The following is a 23,695-nucleotide window of genomic DNA, read 5'->3' on the forward strand; positions in this document are numbered from 1 at the left end:
TCATTAAAGTGTATATAATACTATATATATATATATATATATATATATATATATATATATATATATTAAAAATATTGATAATTTATTTAATTGACATTTTTATTGTTTAGTTAAGTTAAAGAATTGTGTCTTTTTTAAAGTGTAGGTCAATCACAAATCATTAAAATATTTTTGAGTAAACATTATTAATATATTGTTAAAAACAATGTTTTCTCATTTGAGTTTAAGTCTCAGCTAAGTTTAAAAACTGTTGAAAATATTATTGTTTGTAAATAACTTGTCCTAATAAGAGATTGTATTATTAGATGAAAGTTTAAACATCATATATTTATTGAGACAATAATATGATTTGTTATAAAATTATTAATTTAAAACAATAGATATATCGGTATTATTGAATATATTAGCAAATTGTAAAACAAAATCTTTTCAAGTTTAATATAAAATTATAAAATTTTATCAAGATAATTAAATTCGACATAATTATTTAAATTATTGTAAATAAAATAAATTATAATTATAAATTGAAAACAAAAGTTTTTATTGATATTTTTATATTTTATATAAATTATTTTGCTTAATAAATTGTTTTAAACATTATCTAATACATGTATATATCTACAATTTATATAAAAATTATACTGTCTAGTATCTATTTTGATCAAACTATAAAATGTATTATTAACTTTTTTTCTTTAAAATTTTTGTTTAGTTATTTTTTCATATTTGTTAGTTATTAACATAATTGGTTGTATTGATTTATAGTAGAGACTGAAAACTGACCTGATTTTTCAGGTCAGGTCAGGTCAGGTAAAAGTTAGGGCTCAGGTCAGGTCAGGTACGGGTCCGAACACCAAAATTTTTTGGTCAGGTCAGGTCAGGTCCGAAATTTTTTTATTCATTATTTAAACGACAATTATTACAAAATATGACAATCAAACACAAAATTTATTAAATTATTATTTATAAAATAGTTGTATAAATTAAACATAAAATATTACAAAAGATGATGGTTTTGATCTAATAAATAATAACATATTAACTTTATTAGAATCTAAGTTAGATCTACAATCAGTTATCGTTAATCCCGAGTAATTAAAGTTAATTTAGAGAAATTTGTTGCGGGTATAGAATAAATAAAATTGTTTTTTGATAAAATTATTTTCGGACCTACATAGTCAGGTCAGGTCAGGTCAGGTAAATTTGTACCCTATGTTAGGTCAGGTCCGAGTCCGAGATTTTAGGTATCAGATCAGGTACGGGTCAGGTACGGGTCCGAAACTTTTCGCTCTCTAATTTATAGTATTTATTGGCATAACATAATGTCACAATACAATCAAATTCTAAATATGACAAGTTTTTATATATTTAATAATATAGTTGACTTTAAAAGTGAATTAATTATCTAATTAATGGAAAATATTTTTCTAATCAAAACGATGGAAATTTTGAATTTAAGGCCTAAAAATGTTGGAAAAGTTGTCATTTGTAACCAATATTGTTGTTATTTTGTTGAGGGATGGACCTAAACCTTCCAGAAATATATATATTTATAAGTTTTATATATATATATCCTTAAAACCTAATTTTTTCACGACATTATATAAAATTTTCAAATCAAATATAATTACAAAAAAATAAATAAATAAATGACTTGATGTAAATTTTCTTATTATTTAAGTAATATTGTTTGTGTAATACAATTCCGGTTTCAATTTCTTTTTATGCTTTACTTATTTATTGCTCATAAAAATAATGCCAAATGAATGTAAAATATATTATATATATCTATATCTATATAAAGCAAATGAATGAAAATGAGTGACAACTTAGAGTCGGCCCAAAAATTGATCCCCAAATACATCTAATATATAAAATAAATGGCAAATTATACAAACTATATGTTTGTCGTTTACTTTTTTATAATATCATTTTATTATTATATTTTGTTTTTCAATTGGTTTTGTTTTGTTAAAATATTTATCATATAAAATATTGTATGAGATTGTATTTTTGTTGTTGTTGTCGACATTTACTTATGTTAAAAACAATTTATATTATATGATATAATTTTGATTTTAAATAAAATCTTAAGATTTTATTTTATTGTTTCATATGATATCATTTTTAATGATTTTAACTAAATAAGAAAATATATATATTATATATGATATACAATATTTACAGTCGACTGCTTAATGAGGCTAATGAATAACCTGTCCATTGACTGCTTTGCCTTTATTTTCTCTATGTTTTCATAATATTGCAGTAATACTATACACTCACTACTCTTAGTTTAACACAAGTTTTATATAAGAAATTTTTTGTTTATATTTTTATACGAAGTATTATGACGTTTACTATAATGTAAAAACACACTGCATTTTAAGTGGTTAAAACATGTGAGTATACAAATTTGAAAGAGAGAGAGAGAGAGAGAGAGAGAGAGAGAGAGAGAGAGAGACTGTTTTTAAAATAAAAAACTAATGATTGCCAATAGTTTATACAACAGTATATATACACTACTTGTTGTTGATATTATAGTTTTGTTGTTGTTGTTGAAAAAAATCATTTGGATAACACAGAAATCAGAAACATTTTTACATTATATACAGTATATATATAGTAATATCCAAGGACTTTGTCAATATGAATGTGTTTTAACATTCAATGTCTTTATATTTATTATTATTATTATAAAATATCATTTACTTTAACATCAATACATGTTTGAAACATGTATTTATTCCTTAAGTATAACACATATTTCAAGGAATATTATTAATATATTTCTCTAACACATAAATTATTGAATCAATAGTAGATTGTTCGGGATATTTGTAAAAAATTAAGTTATTATTGAATATATATTTGAATTTATATTGTTTTGTCTTTTTTGATAATTTGTTAATATTTTTGAGTTACTAATATTGATGAGTGATTAATATTGACTGCTTTTTGAGAAAGTGGTGCAAAAAAATAAAAATATTTAAATCTCAAGTTTCAAATAATGAATAAAATGATGTTTAAGTTTATATTAATCGGTAATACAGTATATTGTGTTATATTTAAATATATAAATACAGTAAATAAACGGTATGTATATATAAATATATGACAATCACAACTAAAGCAGAAACCAATGCTAACGATATGGTGGTCGCCCTAAAAAAGCTCGTAAGCTCTGCATCATTGCCAGTGCTTTTCAAATGGCAATGTTTTTAGGGATATATACAAGTAGTGACCCATTTATATGAACAGTTATAACAAATCGGGACACCTTTTTTCATAGCATAGGCACTGCACCACTGGATAGACGTGTTTTTTGTTTGAAGCACTTGTTATATAGTGATTCCTGAGCTCAAACCGTATATTCAAACAAATACTTTTTTTACCAGTAATTACCAGAAATTTCTTTACTCTAAATAATCCAAATACCGGATCCCAAATATCTATTTTTCTAACATTTCACTTAAATATATATATATATTACATAAATTTTCACTGAAATCATCATTTTTACGATTATAATCCTTTATTATTATATATTTTAGATATCAATATATTATTTCTATATAGTATTTACTGTAAATATCATTTATATATATATATATATATATTTCTCATTTAAATTATTTAAAAAAAGATTTGCATTTGTATTGTTTTATTTGTTTTCACTATATTTGATGTTATTATTTTTAAATATTGTCCACAAATATATTTTTATAAACAAATTTTATATATGTTTATTATATCTTTTAGTATATATATGTTACATAAGATCAACAAAAATTGAATGACATTAGTCAGAGTATTATTCATTGTTTTTGAACGCATGAAAAACAATAAAAGTTTTCCTCATTTTATCATATTTTTGAATTCGTTGTTTTGCAAAACTTTTTTATTTTATTTTTTTAAAATATGAGAGAAGATTTGTGGACAACATTTTGGTACAGAAAGAGGTCTAAAAACTGTAGGTTTGAAAGGAAAGGGAGAAACGATTAGTTGATTTTAGAGGGAAAGCGAGTTAATTGTGATTACAATAAGAGTGACATCAATGCACTGGTTATGTATTGCTTTTAACTATTGATTTGAATACATTAATATTGTATATATAAATATTGTGTACATATATAGCAATAATAATAATAATAATAACAAAAATAGTTAACTCTGTAAAGTGTTATCTCTCTCTCTCTCTCTCTCTCTCTCTCTCTCTCTCTCTCTCTCTCTCTCTCTCTCTTTCTCCCCCATAATGTTATAAAGTAGGCACAGGTGGTTGCGGTGGCAACTGTATTGCCACTACAATAATACAGTCATAAGAACCTGTATTTTGTGTTTTAACCCAAAACTATCTGTATTTTCGTATTATAAGCGGTAGAGTTAGTCAGTCAGTCAGTGCCTGAGCTGATCGGCCGAACTCATACTCGAAACGTAACATTCATTTAACACATAACTGGTAAGAGGGCTGGAAGTTAGTGGTGACCCAATTCTACCAGTGCTTTCTGGGCCACAAACACATACACTACCACTACATACGACTACCACTACAGTTAACAACTGCTCAGTTGATTATTCATATCAAACATTGCAATAGTTTTAAAAATCATTAATAGTTTTATATATTTTTATTAATATGTGATCCAAGTTTTGCCAATCAGTTGCTTTTGCATTGATTTTTCATTTAAATAATTTTGATTGTGATTTAATAAAAATGTAAAACTTTATCAATTAATAGATAATTTAGTAAATTTGTTGCTTATAAATGCCGGTACTTATACTTTTGACCACTTCTTGATAATTGTTTTTTTAATTAACTTTTTTCACTAATCAAAAGTTTTATTTATTTATTTTTTGTGAACAGAATTACTATTCAAGAAGTATTGGTATGAATGAAATGTATTGTGACCTCCAATCTCGTGGTATTAAACGAAAGTTTGTTGACGACGACGAAGATTCAGGGAATCAATCACTTCAGACACAGTCGCTGTCCATCAGAAAGGGTGACATTACTTCCACAAATACCATCATCACTACCACTACAAACAACAATCAACTTAATGTTCATCCAATTTCTTCCAAACTGAACAATAACTCGACAACAATAACAGTGACGACATCAACGACTACAACGACGCCACTGAAGGCCACTATCTGTGCAAACCTGACATCTCGTCTGTCATCATCACCACTGAATCACCAGAATCTGACTGTTCAACAATGTTTTGTACGACACAGACAACAGATATTCAACATAAGTATGTGTAAACTGAATCGTTTCCGTCAATCCCCTGATCCCAGTCTATTGCGTTCAGTACTTATTTGTAATACTTTGCGGACATTGGAGCGGGAATTGGACAGAGAGGGCGTTAAAATTAACTTTGGACCCAATGGGGTCTCATTCATACCGCCCGTTATGAACACCCAGAGTATGACACTCGACCCCCCGCCCACTGTCTCCAATAATTCTCAGACTTTATTAGTTAACTTAAATAATAATAATTGTAATAATAATAATATAAATAATAGTAGTGTTAATAATAGTAATAATAATAATACAAACAATGTTGTGGAGGGCAATAGCTTAATGGTGACAACCAGTACGTCATCTTCGACGTCAAGATATCTGCCGATGTGTGTCATACCAGACACAGAAACTGATTCATTAATGGACACTACAAATGGTGATTACGATAAATATTTGATGGATTTGGACACAACATCGGGTCGAGTGACTCCATTTCAGAAGTCACTTTCGGTTACGAATGTGGTCTATGATAACGAATCTTCTTCTCTGGACTTTACATCGAACTCATTGTCATCCCATTCCTCAGCCAACAGTGCTTTTTGGGGCTCCGATGAGGCGTCTGATCGCTTAACAAGTATTAATTGGAGTTCAGTACTTAATTTCAATTCATCGGTGACCACCTGTTCCGCCTCTACCAGTGCAAGCAAGACGTCTCAACTGAGTGCGAACGGTCACCAAAGCAATGCCACGAATGCAAGTGACGGAAGTGTTGTCTCTACCGATGATAGCGTCAGCCCATTAAATGGGAGATCAAGCGTAACGTCTAATAAGTCGAATACCTGTTCATTCACTACACTCTTACCTCCGACAACCAGCTCTTCATCGACGGTCACACCGACTATAACGACAAATACGACGTCTCTATCAACTGTTCCCTCGCTATCGTCGACAATATCTCAAAACCTGTTGACAACAAATGTGACAAATAGTCATACAGTCATTAACGGCAATTCAATATCATTTTCAAGCAATTCATTAAATGATGAAATTTTCGGTGATATAGACTTATCGTTATATGATTTTGACTTATTATCTCCACTTTCGCCACCAAATGTCAAATTGACATCCATTACAGCTGAAGAACTTATTAGAACTATTTCATCGACAGAAACAATGTGTTCCTCATTGGTTACCACAGTATCTTCACTATCATCTTCTTCATTATAATTTTTATATTTTGTATTTTTATTTGTAAATATTTTTATTAATAATATATATAATACTTTATCATATAAACTATATTAAATATACTGAATATATAAAAATTAAAAAACTATATGTTATTTTATTATAAAAAATAGTTATTTATCAATGTTAAAGACAATGGTTGAAATAATTTCGCAATTTTATATATTATATAACTTTAATAAACTATAAAAAATAAAACAAACAAATTATGATTTCATGTATAATGAAATAAATAAAAGTTTAATATATTATATTAAATTACTTGAATTTTACAATAAGTTTTTTTTGTCGATTATTAATACCAAAGCTTATATAGAGTGTTAAGTTTTTAAAAATTTTAAGATTATATCATATAATTTATATGAAATACAAAACAAAAGCATTGCACGCCATCTGTATTTATATATGTATTAAGTTATGATAAACTAATTTAATTAATAATGAAATTAATAATTATTAAGCTTTTTAGTGCTTTATTTATTATAAATAATATAATTTAGTTATAAATACATAAAATAATGTTTGTTTAGTAGATAATTTAACTAATTAAAATATAATACACATTTAATATAAATTTTATTTATTAGTATAAAATCAAAAGTAATAATTATATTTATTAATGATTAGACGCCATCTACTTATTAAATTTATTTCAAATATTTTAAATACTTTACAGTATTTGCTTAATGTATGTATAARTAGATGGCGTGCAATGCTTTTTGTATTTCATTTCATATAATCTAAAAATTAAATTATAATTATTGTAATAATAATTTTACATTATATAAAAATTAACAATAATTTAATTTAATTCAACACTAAAGTGCTTTCATTAAAAAAATTGTATATTTGTTGTATACTAATGTTAATTATGTACTTTTATATTCCTATTATAATACAAAAATAATATATCATATTAAATAAATTTAGATCCAAAACAAAGCTTTTTTTAATAATAAAATTAAATATTAGTCTACTGTTAAAAATAAATAAATATAATCTATTGTAAGTAAATTCATATTTTAACTATGAATTTGATATAATTAAAATCTATAAATTTTGATAATATATTACAATTTTAAACTATTCTCTTAAAAATGTTTCCTTAATTTTAGTTCAATGATATAAAACGCTGTATAACTAAATATATAAAATAATTTAAATCTGAAATTATCTAAAATTTATTTCTATAATAATATAAATTTCATTTAACTTTATTCAATATATCATAATATTAATAAAACTTGTTATTTTATATATAATATGTCAGGCATTTAATAAAAAAGGTTATCATCAAAGTATCAATTATTAAATACTTATTTTAACTGATTTTAATGTTTTTTATTACGGATAATTATTTTTTATAATTTATTTTTAATAAAACAAGTATTTATAAACAATTATTTAATTAATTATATATTCTTTAACTTTTTAAAAATAATTTTATTCATATATATTATAGAATATTCTATTTATTTATTATTATTATTATATTTTTAATTATAATATAATATTTGTTTGACTGATAATAGTTTTGATTCAACTCTAAAATAAAAGTACTGTTTATGTAACAAAAGCTATGTGTAATGTATTGTAGAAATAGTATAATATTTAACATTATTTTCAACTACTGTTTAGGCCTTTTATAGATAACTATAGATTACATTAACATTAAGTGACTCTTAATAGACATTCATTTGAAACACTGTTTTGAAGACTTGTGAAGACATTTGTTAATCACTTATACATTGGTTATAACAATGATGTCGTCAACCGTGTCCTCGCTGTCGGTCAGTGTTACCGTTGAACCACTAGATGAATATCAGGTCCAAGATATTACATACGATGGACAAGAAAAATACATTCAGTAAGTGATTTAATTGATTGCTTGATCCAATTGATCCCTATTTACAATGATATTAATTTAATGTTAATAAATATCTTAACTATGAAGACCATTGTCAATGTCGGACAACTTTACCAAATTGGTGTCAAAGATTGACTTTTCCAAGATTGACAACGAATCCAATGACACAAACAATGACATGACGGACACCATATCGGAAACCAATGAAGTCGATGATAGCAAAGAGTTGGCCACATTTCAGCCGTCTCTTTGGCCATTTGACTCCATTCGCAATAAATTAAAGTATTTATTAAATATTAGATATATTTTTGAGACTATTTTAATGTTTTATAATTTAATCTGAAGACAAGCTCTGACCGAAGTGACTGTTTTGACAGACGTTTTAACCGTTGTTAAAGACAAACGATATATGATATTAGATCCCGTTTCTCAAGAGACTAATGATATGAAACCGATTACAGCTTTAATTGCGAAGAAAAAGGTTTTGTAAAATTTAAAGTAATTAATACTTGTATTATAATTGTGATTGTCTTCAGGCACTACAAGTTGCGTCTCAAATACTATCCAACGGCGCCGAACGTATTCGTGTCGCCCAATCGGAGGCCACTAAGAATAGGGCCACAGATTTTCATACCGAGTTGTTTCACATGAGACAGAACTGGAGATTAAGAAAGAAAGAAAACTCAATACTCGGTGATCTCAGTTACCGAAGCGGTAAAGCAATAGTTATTATTAGATGTTTAGTGTTTTGAAATTAAATTACCGATAAAATAATAATAATTCTTTAAAACTAAAGCCGGTTCTCGTTTTCCACATACGGGAACGTTTGAAGTGACTAAAAATGAAGACCAAGTTAGTACAGGTACCGGTCCGCGTGCCAGTGCTCTCAAAGTGAAAGTACCGGCAGATCTGGAAGGCGGCAGCTTTTTTCAAGTGAAAACACAAAAAGGTTTGATTGAATTTTACTAAATATCTAACTGTTTATTTGTTTGGTGTGAATTAACGTCTGTTACTGTCTTACTAACAGACTGTGATGTTATTGATGATACTGAACCATCTCTTCCCATACCATCTGTTTTATCAGCTAATGCTGACTTGAATTGGCACCAAAAGCTTGAAAACGCCCAAAACGTTTTGTTTAACAAAGAACTGTTTGCTCAGTTAGCTCGTGAAGCTGTTGACTTAAAACTGTCGATACCGACCACAGTTATCGGTAATAAGATAATTGCATCCCTTTTTCCTGGCGTGCAATTGTCAATAGTTTTATGTCACACAACAATTAATGGTAAAATCATGCATCAAAAGTCATCACCACTAGCCATCCCCTCCAAACAAGATTCACCAAATAAACCTGTTTTAGAGCATTCATTGCATCAGCTGTTGCGAGAGATGCATCACAACACACTKCATCATCCTATGCCTCATCCGACTACTGCAACATTAGGTGTTAGTTGTAAACGATATTTGGCGGGACCTGAAGCTTATGACAGACAAACAATAATAGAAATGAACAAAAATGATACCATTTTAGAGCAAATCATATCTCAGACTCAACACGATTTGTTACGTTTGAGGACAATGTATATGATTGATACAACTGCTTCCGAAATAAAAGATCCTATTATTGTTGCCCATTGGCTGTGTCTTAACAGTGCCACTAAAAGTAGTGTCAAAATTAATATAGTCTCCTATGGCTATGAATCCCTCTGTAGAACTCCTCTTGTCATTCATATATCAACCAAATCATTGAAAGCAATACTTAGAGACGGAAGAGTCATAAACATGTCATATGAATCACAAGAATTGCGTTATTTATTACTTAATCAGGTTTTTAATGAGTTTTATATAATCATTAACTAAGTTTTAAAACTATATTTAAAATGTCTGTATAGATATCGCAACACCAGATATTTGCCATTCAAGCACTTTCTAAGCCAATGGGATGGAAAGTATTGTCACTAAATATAAACGTAGGCGTCGGTCACGTTGAGCCCATTGGCACCGCATCGTCAATAGTTTTAGTCTCACCTAATGGCGATCGGTATGTATAATAAATTTAATAATTTGATTTAATCAATCAATTTATAATTTATAAAACATTTATAATACTTAAATATAATATTAATAATACATTTATATATCTATTGTTAGATTTCTTGCCATCCGATGCGGTCCCTACTCTGGAATAGAAGTTAAGATGTGTTCGTCACCTCAAGAGTTCTATCCGAGTGCTTTAGTTCGGGACCGCAAATGGCAAAACTTGACCGGAAGTTATCGGGAAGTGGATTGGGAAAAGATTGAGGGAAAAAATTTTGTCAATAAAATTGAGTATCTGATGGCGAGTCTCGTTAGTTATTAAGATAACTACTTATCATAACAGTTGTTATTTTCTTAATTATTTTTTAGTATCTTTAATTTATTTATTTATTTGATATTTATATATAACTATAAAAAAATGTAGAATCATTAATTGAAATTATTCTGGAAAAATATTTTTGTCAATTTGTATTTTTATAATTTATATAAACATAAAAATATGAAAAATAATATTGAATTATGACATGTAAACTATTACCGTAATTTATATTTAATATTAAATTGTAAAATTAATTAATTGATATGCTATTTGATAGTTTTAATAAATTAGTTTCAGTAATATACTAATACTGTATCAATAATCAAATTCAAATGTTAATTATATTAATATGAAAACAACACATCTGTCATTGAAATAAATATTTATTTTTAAAAAATTTAACTATAATTAAAAGCAACGATAAGCGAGTTAGTTGTCTGAAATTGTTTTTAAAAATACAGGTAATAATGACTACATTGAATAATTTTAGGACAAATTTAAAGTTATTAAGTGACGGATCAATTGTGGCCATAAATTCAGGTCCTAATTGTCGCAAATGTGATAAATATCACCCAAAAGTGGTTCATCCAATTGTTTGGCAAATATATAGGAATTGTCATCATTTTAGTAAGCATTTCAGTTACCGGTAATTGATTTTATCAATAATTTTAGAGCATTAGTAGTATTGTATGAAATTTGTTAATAATTTATATACAAAAATACTGCTATAACGTAATATCAATAATTTATATYAAATATTGTAATATTGTCTGTAATCTAGAAATAAATTTTTAAATATAACTTATAGTCAATTTATATTCAAATAGTTTTAACATTAATTTTATTTTTTTCCTTTATATTTACATTTTAATAAATTTATAAGTTTTATATAATAATTTATAATATACTAGTAATACATGTATTATTATTATTATGTTATAAAGTCATTGTTAGCTATAGTCTGATAATTATTAGGTAATCATCGATGCATTAAATATGTGGTATTACTTGTATGACACCTACCTATCAATGAGTCATACATTTATACGATAAATACAAAGTCGACTCTAATAGAGATAGAGTTAATCGTTAATCCGTTTATAATCTATAGGTCTATAGTATAGACAACTCATTTAATTTACATATACTTTAATACTGTATAAGTGTATAGCGTTTGACAAGTGTTTGCCTAATGTTTATACATATGATGTGATGTTTTGTTATGAAAAGCAAGCATTCAATCAATACATAGAATATATTATAATATAAACAGAAAACCAGTCATTGATTAGTTGTTATTAAATATATGTTTAATGTTATGGAAATTGTTTGCAAACATCTATACTATAGTAATGAAAACAAACGATTGAATAAATCAATGAATGAATGACTAAATGATTGATTCATTTGAAGTATAATCAGGTTTTGTCACAAATATTATCCGCCGTTTTGTTGGACATCATATCAAATGACACTCAATATAATCGCTAATACATTAAAACAATTATTATTTAAAATAATATTGTTTTAGTTGTTTATATCATTTGATACAAACTATAATTGTTTTTCTGAGTTTGACTACCGATTATCGGTTAATAACTCAGTGGACATGACATTGACGGCCCAATATCGGCCCTATCGGGGTATGACATGACATGTCCATACATTTACCATAATTGTCTTATTAATGATTACTTTCAAGTAATATTGATTTCAATTTTAATAATATAATTTTATCTTATATTTGGTCAATGAAGACGATGTTGATGGTCTGGACGGAGTGGACAACTCGGACCTTTCGTGGCCGGACAACGAGATCGGAACCATTCAGATATACGAGAAGACAACTGAAGATATTCCGTTTGTTTCCAATCGACGACTTTTATGCGGTGTTGTAATGCTATCAGTATTGACATTATTGACCGGATTTTTGATCGGTTATTTCGCGCACTCGACTCACTCGGAATGTGTCCCCAATTTGGTCAGTCATGACATTTATCTATGATTTTTCAACCAATCACTAAAAGTGGTTTTTATTTCATTTAAAGGCGATGTCATTACATGCGGTCCGCGACGAAAATCCTACCATTAGGTCAAAGATATTACAAAGAGTTAATGCAAAGTCCATCCGAAGTGTGATTAAAGAGTTTTCCCGCGAATCACGTTTAGCCGCGTCTGACAATGATCTCAGAATTGCCATTCAAGTTAAAAACTTCTTGAAAGCCCATCATTTCGATAAAACTGAACTCAAAAATTATTCAGTATTGTTGTCAATACCCGAATCAAATGAATCAAACTTTATTGAAATTATTGATCAAAACCAAAATAAATCCATATATTCTTCACTAAACGCTGACAATAAAGACAGTGATTCTTTAGGAGCCTTCTGTGCCTATTCTCCAAACATTGATATTAAGGTAAAAAACACAAAAAAAATTAAAACCTTATCACCAGTTGTTTTGCTAATTATTTGTTTAATAACATTATTATTATTATATATAGAGTTCTGTTATATTTGTAAACTATGGCCGTCTCGTTGATTACCAAATATTACAAAACGCCTATAATATAACTCGCGATACTATCGCCGGAAACATATTAATTGCCAAACAATTTCATCTGACAGCTGATGAACAGGTATACGAAAGTTTATTTATTTTATTGATATTATTTTATTAAATATAATTAATTTTAATATAAAAGATGGCATACGCTCAGCAAATGGGTGCCGCAGCTCTTCTATTATATCCCGATCCGGAAAACTATAATCCTCCAAAATTAAAAGCTAAACCTTATCCAGAATCTCCATATATGCCACCCGATGCTATAAGACTCGACTCATTACTCTGGAATGGTTTAGGAGATCCACAAACACCAGGGTTTGTACTTTTATTTACTACTAATATTAGAGTTATTTAATATATTTATAAATATTTGTTTGCATCAGATACGCGGCCACACCATATGCACACCGTTTGCCATTATCGTCAATTAATTTACCCAGGTATGTTTTGGGACAATATTGCTCTTATTCAGACTAATTTGATCATAACTTTTCTTATTATAATTTACCTGTAAATCCTTATCCTTATTAGTATTGCTGTTCAACCGATAAGTTATACGACAGCTCTTGAAATACTCAGTCGTTTGGATGGGAAAAAAGCTCCCAATGATTGGAATATTGGCTCAAATGTTAGTTACTATTTAGGTCCCGGTTTCCGAAATGACGGCTCTTCTAATTTTACTCTACACTTAAAAGTGGCCAATAGTTTAGTTAATAAAACAATATATAATGTCATCGGATCTATTAGAGGCAGAGTAGAACCCGATCGATACGTCATAATTGGTAATCATAGAGATGCCTGGTTTAAAGGTGCTATTGATTCGGCCGCAGGAACGGCAGCTTTTCTAGAATTATCCCGTATTTTTGGTGATTTACTTGTTGAAGGATGGCGTCCGCGTCGATCGATTTTATTTTGCAGTTGGGGTGCAGAAGAATTCAATTTGATTGGATCCACTGAATGGATTGAGGAAAATCAAAAAATATTGAACAGTAGAGCCGTTGCCTATATTAACTCAGACATCATAGTGATTGGTAACGGAAGTCTAAGTGTGGCCGCCTCACCACTTCTATATCACGCCATATTTAACGCCACCAAAGAAGTGATTAATCCAAATGAAGAAGACGAAGCCAAAACTGTATACGACAAGTGGCTAATTAGCTATCCATTGATGAGAAACACATCGGGTATGATATCTCCTAAACAAAGTGCTTTTGATGCAGACATCGATCTAATTAGTGACTTAAGTAATGCAAACAAGCATTTAAAAGAAGAGCCCAACGAATCCGGTTATCTTTTAAGAACTTATTTAGAGTCAGCAGTACTTCAGATCAGACCAAAAGTACGCCAATTGGATATGAGATCTTCTTACGCGCCATTCTTCATAATGTCTGGAATTCCGGCACTGGATATCACTTATACGAGTTCTAATGATTTCAGAGGAGAATCTTATAATCAAATAAATTCAATGAGTTATCCATTATTACACACAAAATACGATACTTTTGATTTGATTGAAAAGTTTATCGATCCTGACTTCAGATATCATAAAGCAGTTACTCAAGTATTGGGAGAAATACTTAGAGATTTGGCGGACTCACTGTTCATACCATTCAATCTTCTGGATTACGCACAGGTTCTCAAAGATCTTTACATTACATTATACATACACACGGAAACCATACTAACTAATAATGGCATTAATATTGGTATTTGATTTAATTTATTTAGTTATTATAAATAATATTAATAATAACTAATTTATATTATTTATGAATAATAGAATTATTGGATTTAGCCATTAAAAACTTTACGAAAGCCGCCGTCAAGTTTCACTCAAAACAAGACAAATTGGATTTCAAAGAGTATGTCCTCTTAATTAGATAATTATTTTTTAAAATATATATTTGACTTAATTATTATATTAATATATTTAAGTCCAATGGCTATCCGACGGATTAATGATCAGTTGATGTTAATTGAGCGCACATTCTTAGACACAAATGGTTTACCGCGAAATATGATGAAACGTCATATTGTGCTCTCACCGGGAGAAGTGGACCCACCATACGATGAAATGTTTCCCGGACTTATGGACGAGTTTGCAGTACTATTACAGCATCCAGGCACCGGTGTTAAAACTCAATGGAGTTGGGATGTGATTAGAGCACACTTTTCAATACTAGTGGCCACTATAGATAACGCATCAAATGCTATAAGCGATGTTATCTGAAAAATGGGATAACAATCATAATATCTAATTTCATATTATACACAAAAATTGATTTAGATTTTTGCGAGACTAGACATCATTATTACGATTAATGTCATATAATTTTACTTATTAATCATATTTCGAGCCAATCATCACATGATATGAATTAGAAATTTTTGAACATTATTATCGATACTTATATATAGATAGAAAGGCAACTAAAAGTTCAAATCATTTAATACTGACTTAACATTTATTAATGTGTTTTAAAAAAACATTTGTTTGATTACTTGATATGTGATTTTATTTGGGATCTGTTTTGCAATTTATTTATTATATTTTAAGACATTATTGCACTCACCGGTTACTTCAATTTTTATTGGTTTTTATTGTAATTTTTATAATTTTAGGGATCATAGCTCTAAATGATATGTCTTATACCATAATAGGAAAGAATCAACTTTTAAAAATGTTAACAATTATAACATTTGATTATTACAGTAAATGTTGTCATCAAATAGAAACTGGCAATTGTCAATCATGTTATCATTATTTATAAAAATTAGTATTTTATTATTATAATACAATAGTTAAAATGTCCATTTTTGAGGTAATATGGGATTTATTGCTCATAATATATCATAAATTTTTAATAGTTGGTTCAATTAATTAACTTTGTATTATATATAATTTATTGCAATGAATTAATAGCAACACAGGGTTAGCAAATATGTTGAGTGTATATTTGCGGATAGTTTTTATTATAGAGAAATTGGTTTAATATATAATATATTGTTATTTATGTGATACATAAGAATTTCATTTTAAAATTTTGAAAATGTTTTTAACTCTAATAATATTTTTAATTTTGAGATTAATTACAATCTATTTTATAATTATTGATGAATTTATGATTCTTTACTATTAAGTATTAAGACCTCATTTAATGGCATTTATACTGTTTATAAACAGTTATATATTGTGTAATATAGTTTTTTATAATTTTATTTATTATATAATTTAATATTTAAATATAGTTATTATAATTATATTCTGTGATTTGTAAAAATATAGTTTATACTAATTAATAATTTATTAAACACTATATATTTTGTTTTGAGTATTAAACTTGTAAAGATTTTGGTACTTAATATTTATTTTTTAAAAATTAATATCGATTTAAAACTTAAATGTAATTTTCCTTAATTAAATTAAATTTAGTTTATTTAACTAATGGACTAATGTTAGCTGTTTTATCAAAAAGTAAAATAAAATATAATAATAGAAATAACTATAAATTCATTTTGGATTGGAATTTGAGTTGTCGTACAGATTGTTGTATTTGTAATACAATCTGATGTCAAAAGTAAGGAAACAATTCAATTAAATTACTATTTTTTCAAAAAACAATCTCAACCCTGAAATTTGAAAATTTTTTGACACTAAAATCATATCTTAAAGATATGAAAAATATGATTCAACACTTTATAGGATGTAATCAATATATATATATTACAAAATGTATTCAATGAATGATTTTTGGTCTAAAAGTATGAATTTGTTTCTAAATTTGTGTCACATATTTGACTTTCAAATTTACAACTCCTATGTCTTTCGTTTCCCTTTTTACTTTTGTCCTAATCTTTGTTATCTCTGATACAAAATTAAATGTTTGGTTGATTTGAAACAAAATTGATTTTATTTTAATTAATAATATTTTTAAAATATTTAACTGACTAATTAAAAAACTGTTTGTATATTACAGCTAATTATATACAGTATAATATTTAACTCACATATTCTACTTTTTTGGTAAATTATATAAAAACACACATATTTTTATAATAAACACAATCATCGAATAAAAGTTATTTAATTTTTTGAAATCGATATCTGATAACACAAGGGTTGCTATTAGTTTTAGATCTCATGGGCTATAGGGGGGTAAAAGGCAAAAATCTCAAAAAATCTTTGTATAAGGAGGTATAAGGAGTGTACAGTTTTTATTGCATATATAAACGACAATTTTTAAACAATATTCAAAAAACTACAATTTTGTTAATTTAAAAATTAATGATATTGTAATGTATTTATTATTATGTCTTAAAAAATAATATAAATAATAAGACTAACAACAATTATATATAAATAATTAATCTGGAAATATATCTTTATATACTATTTAATATTGAACACTAATTAACACATTTTATTATAAATTTTAAAAAATATTTATATTAAATTGTATATTAAGTAAAATAAACAAATATTACCAATAATTTATGCCAAAAAATCTGAGTTTTCGACTTTTATATTGAAATATAAAATATTTATTCTTTTATAACGGTCTAAAAAAAAGATTAAATATTTGCATTTTTTTCGGGAAAAATTAGAGGGAATTTATTAATTAACTTTTCTCTTTTGTAGAGATGCCCGAACTCTACAGTTAATATTTATTTTAAATTTTTATTTTTTTATGTTTAAATATAGGAAGAAATTATAGATGGGCCCTAACTATTTAAGGGGTAAGATGGTTTCAATCTGGGGTAATGAGCAGATTACACCCTACCTCCCTATACCAACCCTGGGTAACAAAGTGTACAAATTATACCAAAACAAGCATTTCTCACAAAATAATAATTTTTATTATAAATAAAACTAATTTTAGCTATATATTTATAATAAAATCATTATAAAAATCAATCATTTTTTAAATATATATTTTTTAAATCACTGCTTATAATTAAGTATTAATATTCTTTTTTATTGACCATATTTTTTGTAATTGATTGATTGATTATAAAATTATACAAATTTTATTGATTTATTTCAATATGATGTAAACTCTTTAAAATTTATGCTATCTTTACATAATTTAAATTATAGATATGGTTATAATAAAATAAAAATTTATATAATATACTACAATAATTCCAAAATAAATAACTTTTTAGTAACTTAGAATTTAGTAGCTAATCTATCTTTTTATTAACTTAACTAATAATAATCAATATATTAATAATATTTTTAAATTATATACTTATCTCAATACAACGTTTATAATGTATTTTGATAATAAAAACTTTTGATAAATAAAATCTTAAATTAAGAACAAACTATGAAATAAAACAGATATAAACATAATGTTTATCAAATAAAAAACATCTAAATTTAGTTCAATTTAATGCAATTTTAATGTAACATTTTGTTGTTATATACGTATATTTTATAAACCTATTGTATATCAATTGCTTATATTGTAGTCATTTCTATTTATTTATACCAAATGTAATATAAATTTATTTCTGTTATTAAATCGTGACTTTTAATTAAAAAGTGTATATCTATTATATTAAACAAATCTGTATAAATAAGGTTTTTATTGTATATGCTAATAACTAATATTAAAAAGTAAGTTTTGTCAGGCATTTATATTTAAAAATAAAAATATTTATTTAATTAAATTATTAAATAAATTAAAGTCAAGGTTACAATTGCGTGGATGAAGTTTTCAATATGAAAATTGTTTAAATTGTCAATTGGTTTTGACAGTCACACAATTTCGGACAATACATGTAAAGACCAAAAAACAGTTTAAGGCATAATTATATTGTATGAACTTATTATCAAATATAAATCAAACAATTGTCAAAACTTAATATAAATATAATAATATTGTATTTAAAAAATCATTAATATTTATCTACCAGTTGTCGTCATATTCATAAAAACATGGAATTTGAAGACTTACTCAAACCAGTCGGAGATTTTGGTATTTTTCAAAAACTTTTGATTATATTATTCCTAATTCCGACGTCGGCTTTGAATATATTATACGACTATATGTTTATGTTGGCCACACCTGACCACTGGTGTTATGTGCCACAGTTGGCCAACTTATCACATGATATCCAAAAACAATTAATTAGTATCGAAACTATTGATCAGGGATTAGTATCATATGATAAGTGTTTTATGTATGATATAAACTATGATTTAATTTACAACACAACAAGTTTGTCGTTTAATAATATAACAACTGATGTCAAGACTAAAGAGTGTGACAACGGATGGGTTTACGACAAATCAATGTTTACTTCAACCGCAACCACTCAAGTATAAGATTTTAAATGTTCACTAATTTAATTGTAATCTATTTAATTAATTGTTGTTTTAGTTCAATTTGGTTTGCAATGATGCACATTATGTAAGCTTTTTGTTATCATTAGGAGCCATAGGTCTCGTTATAGTTACTCCAATATTATCATCTTTTACTGATTGGTAAATCATTTATTTTGGTTTTTGTGCCATATATTTGTCAGTTATAATATATATGTATACTCTCTCTCTCTCTCTCTCTCTCTCTCTCTCTCTCTCTCTCTCTCTCTCTCTCTCTCTTATTTTTTATATTTAACAATTTTTATATATTAATATATAGTTACTTTTAATGAATCAATTAATAACAATACTTAGCTTAAATTCATTCTCAGATAATAGTCTATTGGTGTAAATTCTAGACTATTATATACATAACTATTATTTAAGAATATAATTAAATTATATCACGAATTGTTTAATATTAATATTTATTAACAATAACAAGTTATTAAGCATAAAATTAATTGATATTATAATTGAATATATAATAGGATTGGGCGAAAAAAATCATTTTTGGTCGTCAATATAATCATATTATTGTCATTTATATCACCCATTGTTTTGCGCGATTATATCAGTTTTGCAATCTGTCGGTGCATTTGTATGAGTCTTGCAGTTATATACTATCAAATACCGTTTATTATGTGTCAGTATTGTTATTAATGACACAATAGATAATCATTGATTTAACAAATACTGTAAATTGCATTTCAGGCATGGAGTTTGTGGGACCTGACTATCGATCTAAAACATCCAGTCTATCAGCACTGGCCTATTCTGGAGGCAGTTGTTTACTTCCATTAGTTGTCTATTTGACTGGTAATTGGATTTTGTTGGCTGTTTTCCAATTTGTTATTACAATACCTGCGTTTATATTTTGGAGGTTTTTTTTTAATTATTATTATCATAAGCTTTAATTTAAATGTTTGACAAATAAGTTTAATATAAAAAATAATAATAATTAGATATTTACCTGAATCTGCTTCTTGGCTAATAACTCAGGACCGATATGCCGATGCCTACACTGTTTTGCAAAGAGTGGCTAAAATTAATGGAAAAGAGTTACCAAAAGATTATATGAATCAAATTCAAGTATTATTTAAAAATTGCTTAATTAGTAAAGTATTTTATAAAATAATAATTTATTAATTGTTTAAACCAAGAAAGTGGGCCAAAAACAGAAACAAATGAAATCAATGCAATTACATAATGACTCTTATCGTGACTTTCTTCGAGTACCAGAATTAAGAAAACAAACTCTCATTTTAATCCTACTCTTTGTGGCCAATGTGATGGCTTACGCGGGACTGACTTTAAATTCACTTAACTTTCACGGCAATGAATTAATAAACTATTTTTTCATATCATTGGCTGACATACCGGCCCTGTTGTTGGGCTGGTATCTCATTGAAAGCAGACTCGGTCGTCGATGGACTAACACTTCGGCGCTTATGTTGTGCGGCATAACTCTATGTATGCCTATATTTATAGATCCTTCCCATAAGATATTGATAACAATCTTATCAATGATTGGAAAGTCGGGAACCGCTGCTTCTTATATGATTATATTTCAACAATCGGCTGAAGTATTTCCAACAACATTAAGAAGTGAAGGAATGGGTATTTGTTCAACTGTTTCATCATTTGCCGGAATCGGTATTCCCTACATATCATATTTAGTAATATTTTTTTGTATTAATAATTTATCCAAAAATTATATTAATTATAAAATTATTAAAAATAAGGGTAAATATGGACTTTGGATTCCAATGTTTATAATGGGTTTGGCGTGTATTATAGCTGGTGTGGCCTCAAGTTTTTTACCCGAAACACTAAACGAAAATTTACCACAAAATAGTGCCGACACTCAAAAGTTTGGTAAAAATAGCAAATATTTTTCGTTGGCTAAAACCACAATTACAACACATCTCTAATGTAATATATTTGATATTGCATTATATAATACAATATTTAAACAAAACTACTTTAAGAACTTTAAGAGCAAATATCATAAGAATTACTTAATATATTAAGATATGTTTTTTGTTATTATTATTTTAATTAAAATTTTAATAACATTAATTATTATATTAATTTTCAATAAATTTAAAATTTGTATAATTTAAAAAGTTTGCTAGCTTATATTTTCTAAACTATTAGTTGGATTTTTATCAAATAATTTTTATTTTGAAGGAAAACCTCCTCGAAATATATGATAAATAGTTATATTTGAATAGTTTTTAAATTATAAAAAAAATAAATGCAAAAATTACAATCAATAACTTATATATGTTCGCCAGATTGACACTCAAATAGACTCCATTGGTCTAAACATTGATTCAACATAAATCATATTCTAATTTACTGTATATGAATCAATGTCGAGATTTATGGAGTTTACTTGAGTGTCAATTTGGTGAACACTAAAACTATTGATTATAATTTTAATGTAAATTTTTTATTTATTTTTTATATAATTTTAAAACTACTCAAAATAATTATTTAAAAATTTTATTATATATTTCGAATGAGTCTATCTTACAAAATAAAAATTATTTTATAAAAATCCAATTATTGGTTTAGAAAATATAAGTAAAGTTCTTAAAATAGATATATCTGACTACTGTATAATTAATTTTTAAATATAGAAAAAATATTAAATAGTAGTTTTAAACTTTATTATTATATAATTTGTATTATACTATGTTTTTAAGTAGATTTTATTAAGTAAATCATATAGTGAAAAATGTGATGCTTTTAAGTCATTTTTATAAAAAACAAAATTATAATAATTTATTTTTTAAAAACTTATTAATCAATGTTTTAATTGAACGGATCGCCAAAAATGTTTGCTTTCTTGATCGCCACCCGTTAGCATCCATTCACTGTTGAATATATCAGTCAATTTGATTCGGGTATCGGGTTTTGGATCCAACATTTGTCGTACCAAAGCTTGTGCTGAAGAGTTAGACTTTTTGGGGAAATCCAGGCAAGGATTTTGCTTCAGTTCCTGAGTTCTGTTGATTCTATCGCTCAGTTGTAACAGTTGTGAGCCATAGATTCTGAACGGAGAAATTCCGGCCACAAAAATATGCAAAACAACGCCCAGACTGTAGATGTCGGCCATAAATGGATCGTAAGCCGCGTTAAAAATTTCGGGCGCAGCGTATTCAATGGATCCGCAAACAGTATTACATTTGATTGTTTGCGTAAAACGTCCGATCCGTTGGACACCAAATATAGCCATTTCAAGATCTGTAAGCTTTAGCCGAAAAGTATCGCCTTCGGGAAACATAACAACATTGTCGGCTTTGATGTCTCGGTGGGCAATATTGTGGTCGTGAAGCCATTTAACAGCTGACAACAACTGGTCGAACCAATATTTGGCCAAATGATCGTCAATTCGGGTCCATTTGCGGCGTTCAAAGTAAGTTATAAGATCACCGCCAGTGCCCAACTCCATGATCGTAAAGACCCGATTGTTGGTCTCATCTCTAATATTATCAAACACTTTGACAATACATTTGTGCGGATTATCTCTCAAAAAGTCTGTTATCTGTATTTCTCTTTCTAAATATTTTTGTTTCCGTTTGTTTGTAATCTGCAAATACTTAACGGCCACTACCTGTCCACTGGCTGTTCTCGCTTTGAACACTAAGTGATCATAAGAGCTGCCGATATTAGTCATAGTTTCATAGCCTTTGGATTTAAGAAATTGTTTGTCACAATCGCTAAGAACACCGTATTCTTCGTTTTCTTTCATATTTTTGTTTTTAATAAATTTAAAGATAACTTTTGAATTGCTTTTTAAATGTCAAAACATTTAATAAAAAATAATAATAATCTGTAATTAAATTCAAATTACAGTATTTGTATTAATTTAATTATTCTGTTAATTGATATATCGAGCCATACATTGTTGTATATCATATAAGATTTGTCAAATCTTTTATAAAAAATTGTTTTTTTTTAGATTTTACTATTATTTTTATACAGTTTATTTTGTCACTTATTATTCACCAAATCCATAATCTTATAAACA

At 26.9% G+C, this 23,695-nt stretch overlaps 5 protein-coding genes across 6 annotated transcripts; 4 read left to right on the top strand and 1 right to left on the bottom strand.

Annotated features, from left to right (window-relative positions):
* Positions 1–4,712: 4,712 nt before the first annotated feature.
* LOC128966272 (myosin-G heavy chain-like) lies at positions 4,713–6,475 on the top strand. The gene is made up of 2 exons (XM_054313121.1): positions 4,713–4,771; positions 4,865–6,475. The coding sequence occupies exons 1-2, from the start codon at positions 4,766–4,768 to the stop codon at positions 6,473–6,475; spliced, it is 1,617 nt and encodes a 538-aa protein (XP_054169096.1). The 5' UTR covers positions 4,713–4,765.
* Positions 6,476–8,154: 1,679 nt separating this feature from the next.
* Positions 8,155–10,731, top strand: LOC128952952 (mediator of RNA polymerase II transcription subunit 17-like). 2 transcript variants are annotated; one of them, XM_054298429.1, is made up of 8 exons: positions 8,155–8,363; positions 8,451–8,645; positions 8,709–8,844; positions 8,900–9,077; positions 9,160–9,312; positions 9,391–10,190; positions 10,256–10,404; positions 10,515–10,731. In XM_054298429.1, the coding sequence occupies exons 1-8, from the start codon at positions 8,257–8,259 to the stop codon at positions 10,720–10,722; spliced, it is 1,926 nt and encodes a 641-aa protein (XP_054154404.1). In that variant the 5' UTR covers positions 8,155–8,256; the 3' UTR covers positions 10,723–10,731. The 2 variants fall into 2 exon arrangements, with proteins under 2 accessions (XP_054154404.1, XP_054154405.1); XM_054298430.1 differs by having other exon boundaries at positions 9,448–10,190.
* Positions 10,732–12,050: 1,319 nt separating this feature from the next.
* Positions 12,051–16,071, top strand: LOC128952946 (putative N-acetylated-alpha-linked acidic dipeptidase). The gene is made up of 10 exons (XM_054298421.1): positions 12,051–12,068; positions 12,133–12,362; positions 12,477–12,700; positions 12,768–13,136; positions 13,222–13,356; positions 13,423–13,598; positions 13,667–13,723; positions 13,815–14,989; positions 15,064–15,145; positions 15,219–16,071. Exons 2-10 carry the CDS (start codon positions 12,329–12,331, stop codon positions 15,511–15,513), a joined length of 2,547 nt encoding a protein of 848 aa, XP_054154396.1. The 5' UTR covers positions 12,051–12,068; positions 12,133–12,328; the 3' UTR covers positions 15,514–16,071.
* A 3,008-nt stretch (positions 16,072–19,079) lies between these two features.
* LOC128966273 (carcinine transporter-like) lies at positions 19,080–21,587 on the top strand. Its single transcript, XM_054313122.1, has 8 exons — positions 19,080–19,107; positions 19,206–19,611; positions 19,673–19,776; positions 20,145–20,299; positions 20,368–20,536; positions 20,619–20,745; positions 20,817–21,332; positions 21,399–21,587. Exons 2-8 carry the CDS (start codon positions 19,228–19,230, stop codon positions 21,585–21,587), a joined length of 1,644 nt encoding a protein of 547 aa, XP_054169097.1. The 5' UTR covers positions 19,080–19,107; positions 19,206–19,227.
* An 822-nt stretch (positions 21,588–22,409) lies between these two features.
* LOC128952968 (uncharacterized) lies at positions 22,410–23,463 on the bottom strand. Its single transcript, XM_054298448.1, has one exon. The coding sequence runs from the start codon at positions 23,414–23,416 to the stop codon at positions 22,469–22,471; it is 948 nt and encodes a 315-aa protein (XP_054154423.1). The 5' UTR covers positions 23,417–23,463; the 3' UTR covers positions 22,410–22,468.
* Between the last annotated feature and the right edge of the window lie 232 nt (positions 23,464–23,695).

This window comes from Oppia nitens, unplaced genomic scaffold (assembly GCF_028296485.1).
Source record: "Oppia nitens isolate AA-2021 unplaced genomic scaffold, nextdenovo-longstitch-racon4-pilon3 scaffold1_pilon_pilon_pilon, whole genome shotgun sequence".
Taxonomy (NCBI): Eukaryota; Metazoa; Arthropoda; class Arachnida; order Sarcoptiformes; family Oppiidae; genus Oppia; species Oppia nitens.

Bases quoted from the DNA above. Each gene is read 5' to 3' on its own strand.
- LOC128952968 (XM_054298448.1), bottom strand. From the start codon at position 23,416: ATGAAAGAAAACGAAGAATACGGTGTTCTTAGCGATTGTGACAAACAA.
- LOC128952946 (XM_054298421.1), top strand. From the start codon at position 12,329: ATGACATTGACGGCCCAATATCGGCCCTATCGGG. The intron at 14,990-15,063 runs GTATTTGATTTA...TATGAATAATAG, and splicing joins TAATAATGGCATTAATATTG to AATTATTGGATTTAGCCATT. The intron at 15,146-15,218 runs GTATGTCCTCTT...AATATATTTAAG, and splicing joins GACAAATTGGATTTCAAAGA to TCCAATGGCTATCCGACGGA.
- LOC128966273 (XM_054313122.1), top strand. From the start codon at position 19,228: ATGGAATTTGAAGACTTACTCAAACCAGTCGGAGATTTTGGTATTTTT. The intron at 20,537-20,618 runs GTTTTTTTTTAA...AATAATAATTAG, and splicing joins CCTGCGTTTATATTTTGGAG to ATATTTACCTGAATCTGCTT. The intron at 21,333-21,398 runs GTAATATTTTTT...ATTAAAAATAAG, and splicing joins TTCCCTACATATCATATTTA to GGTAAATATGGACTTTGGAT.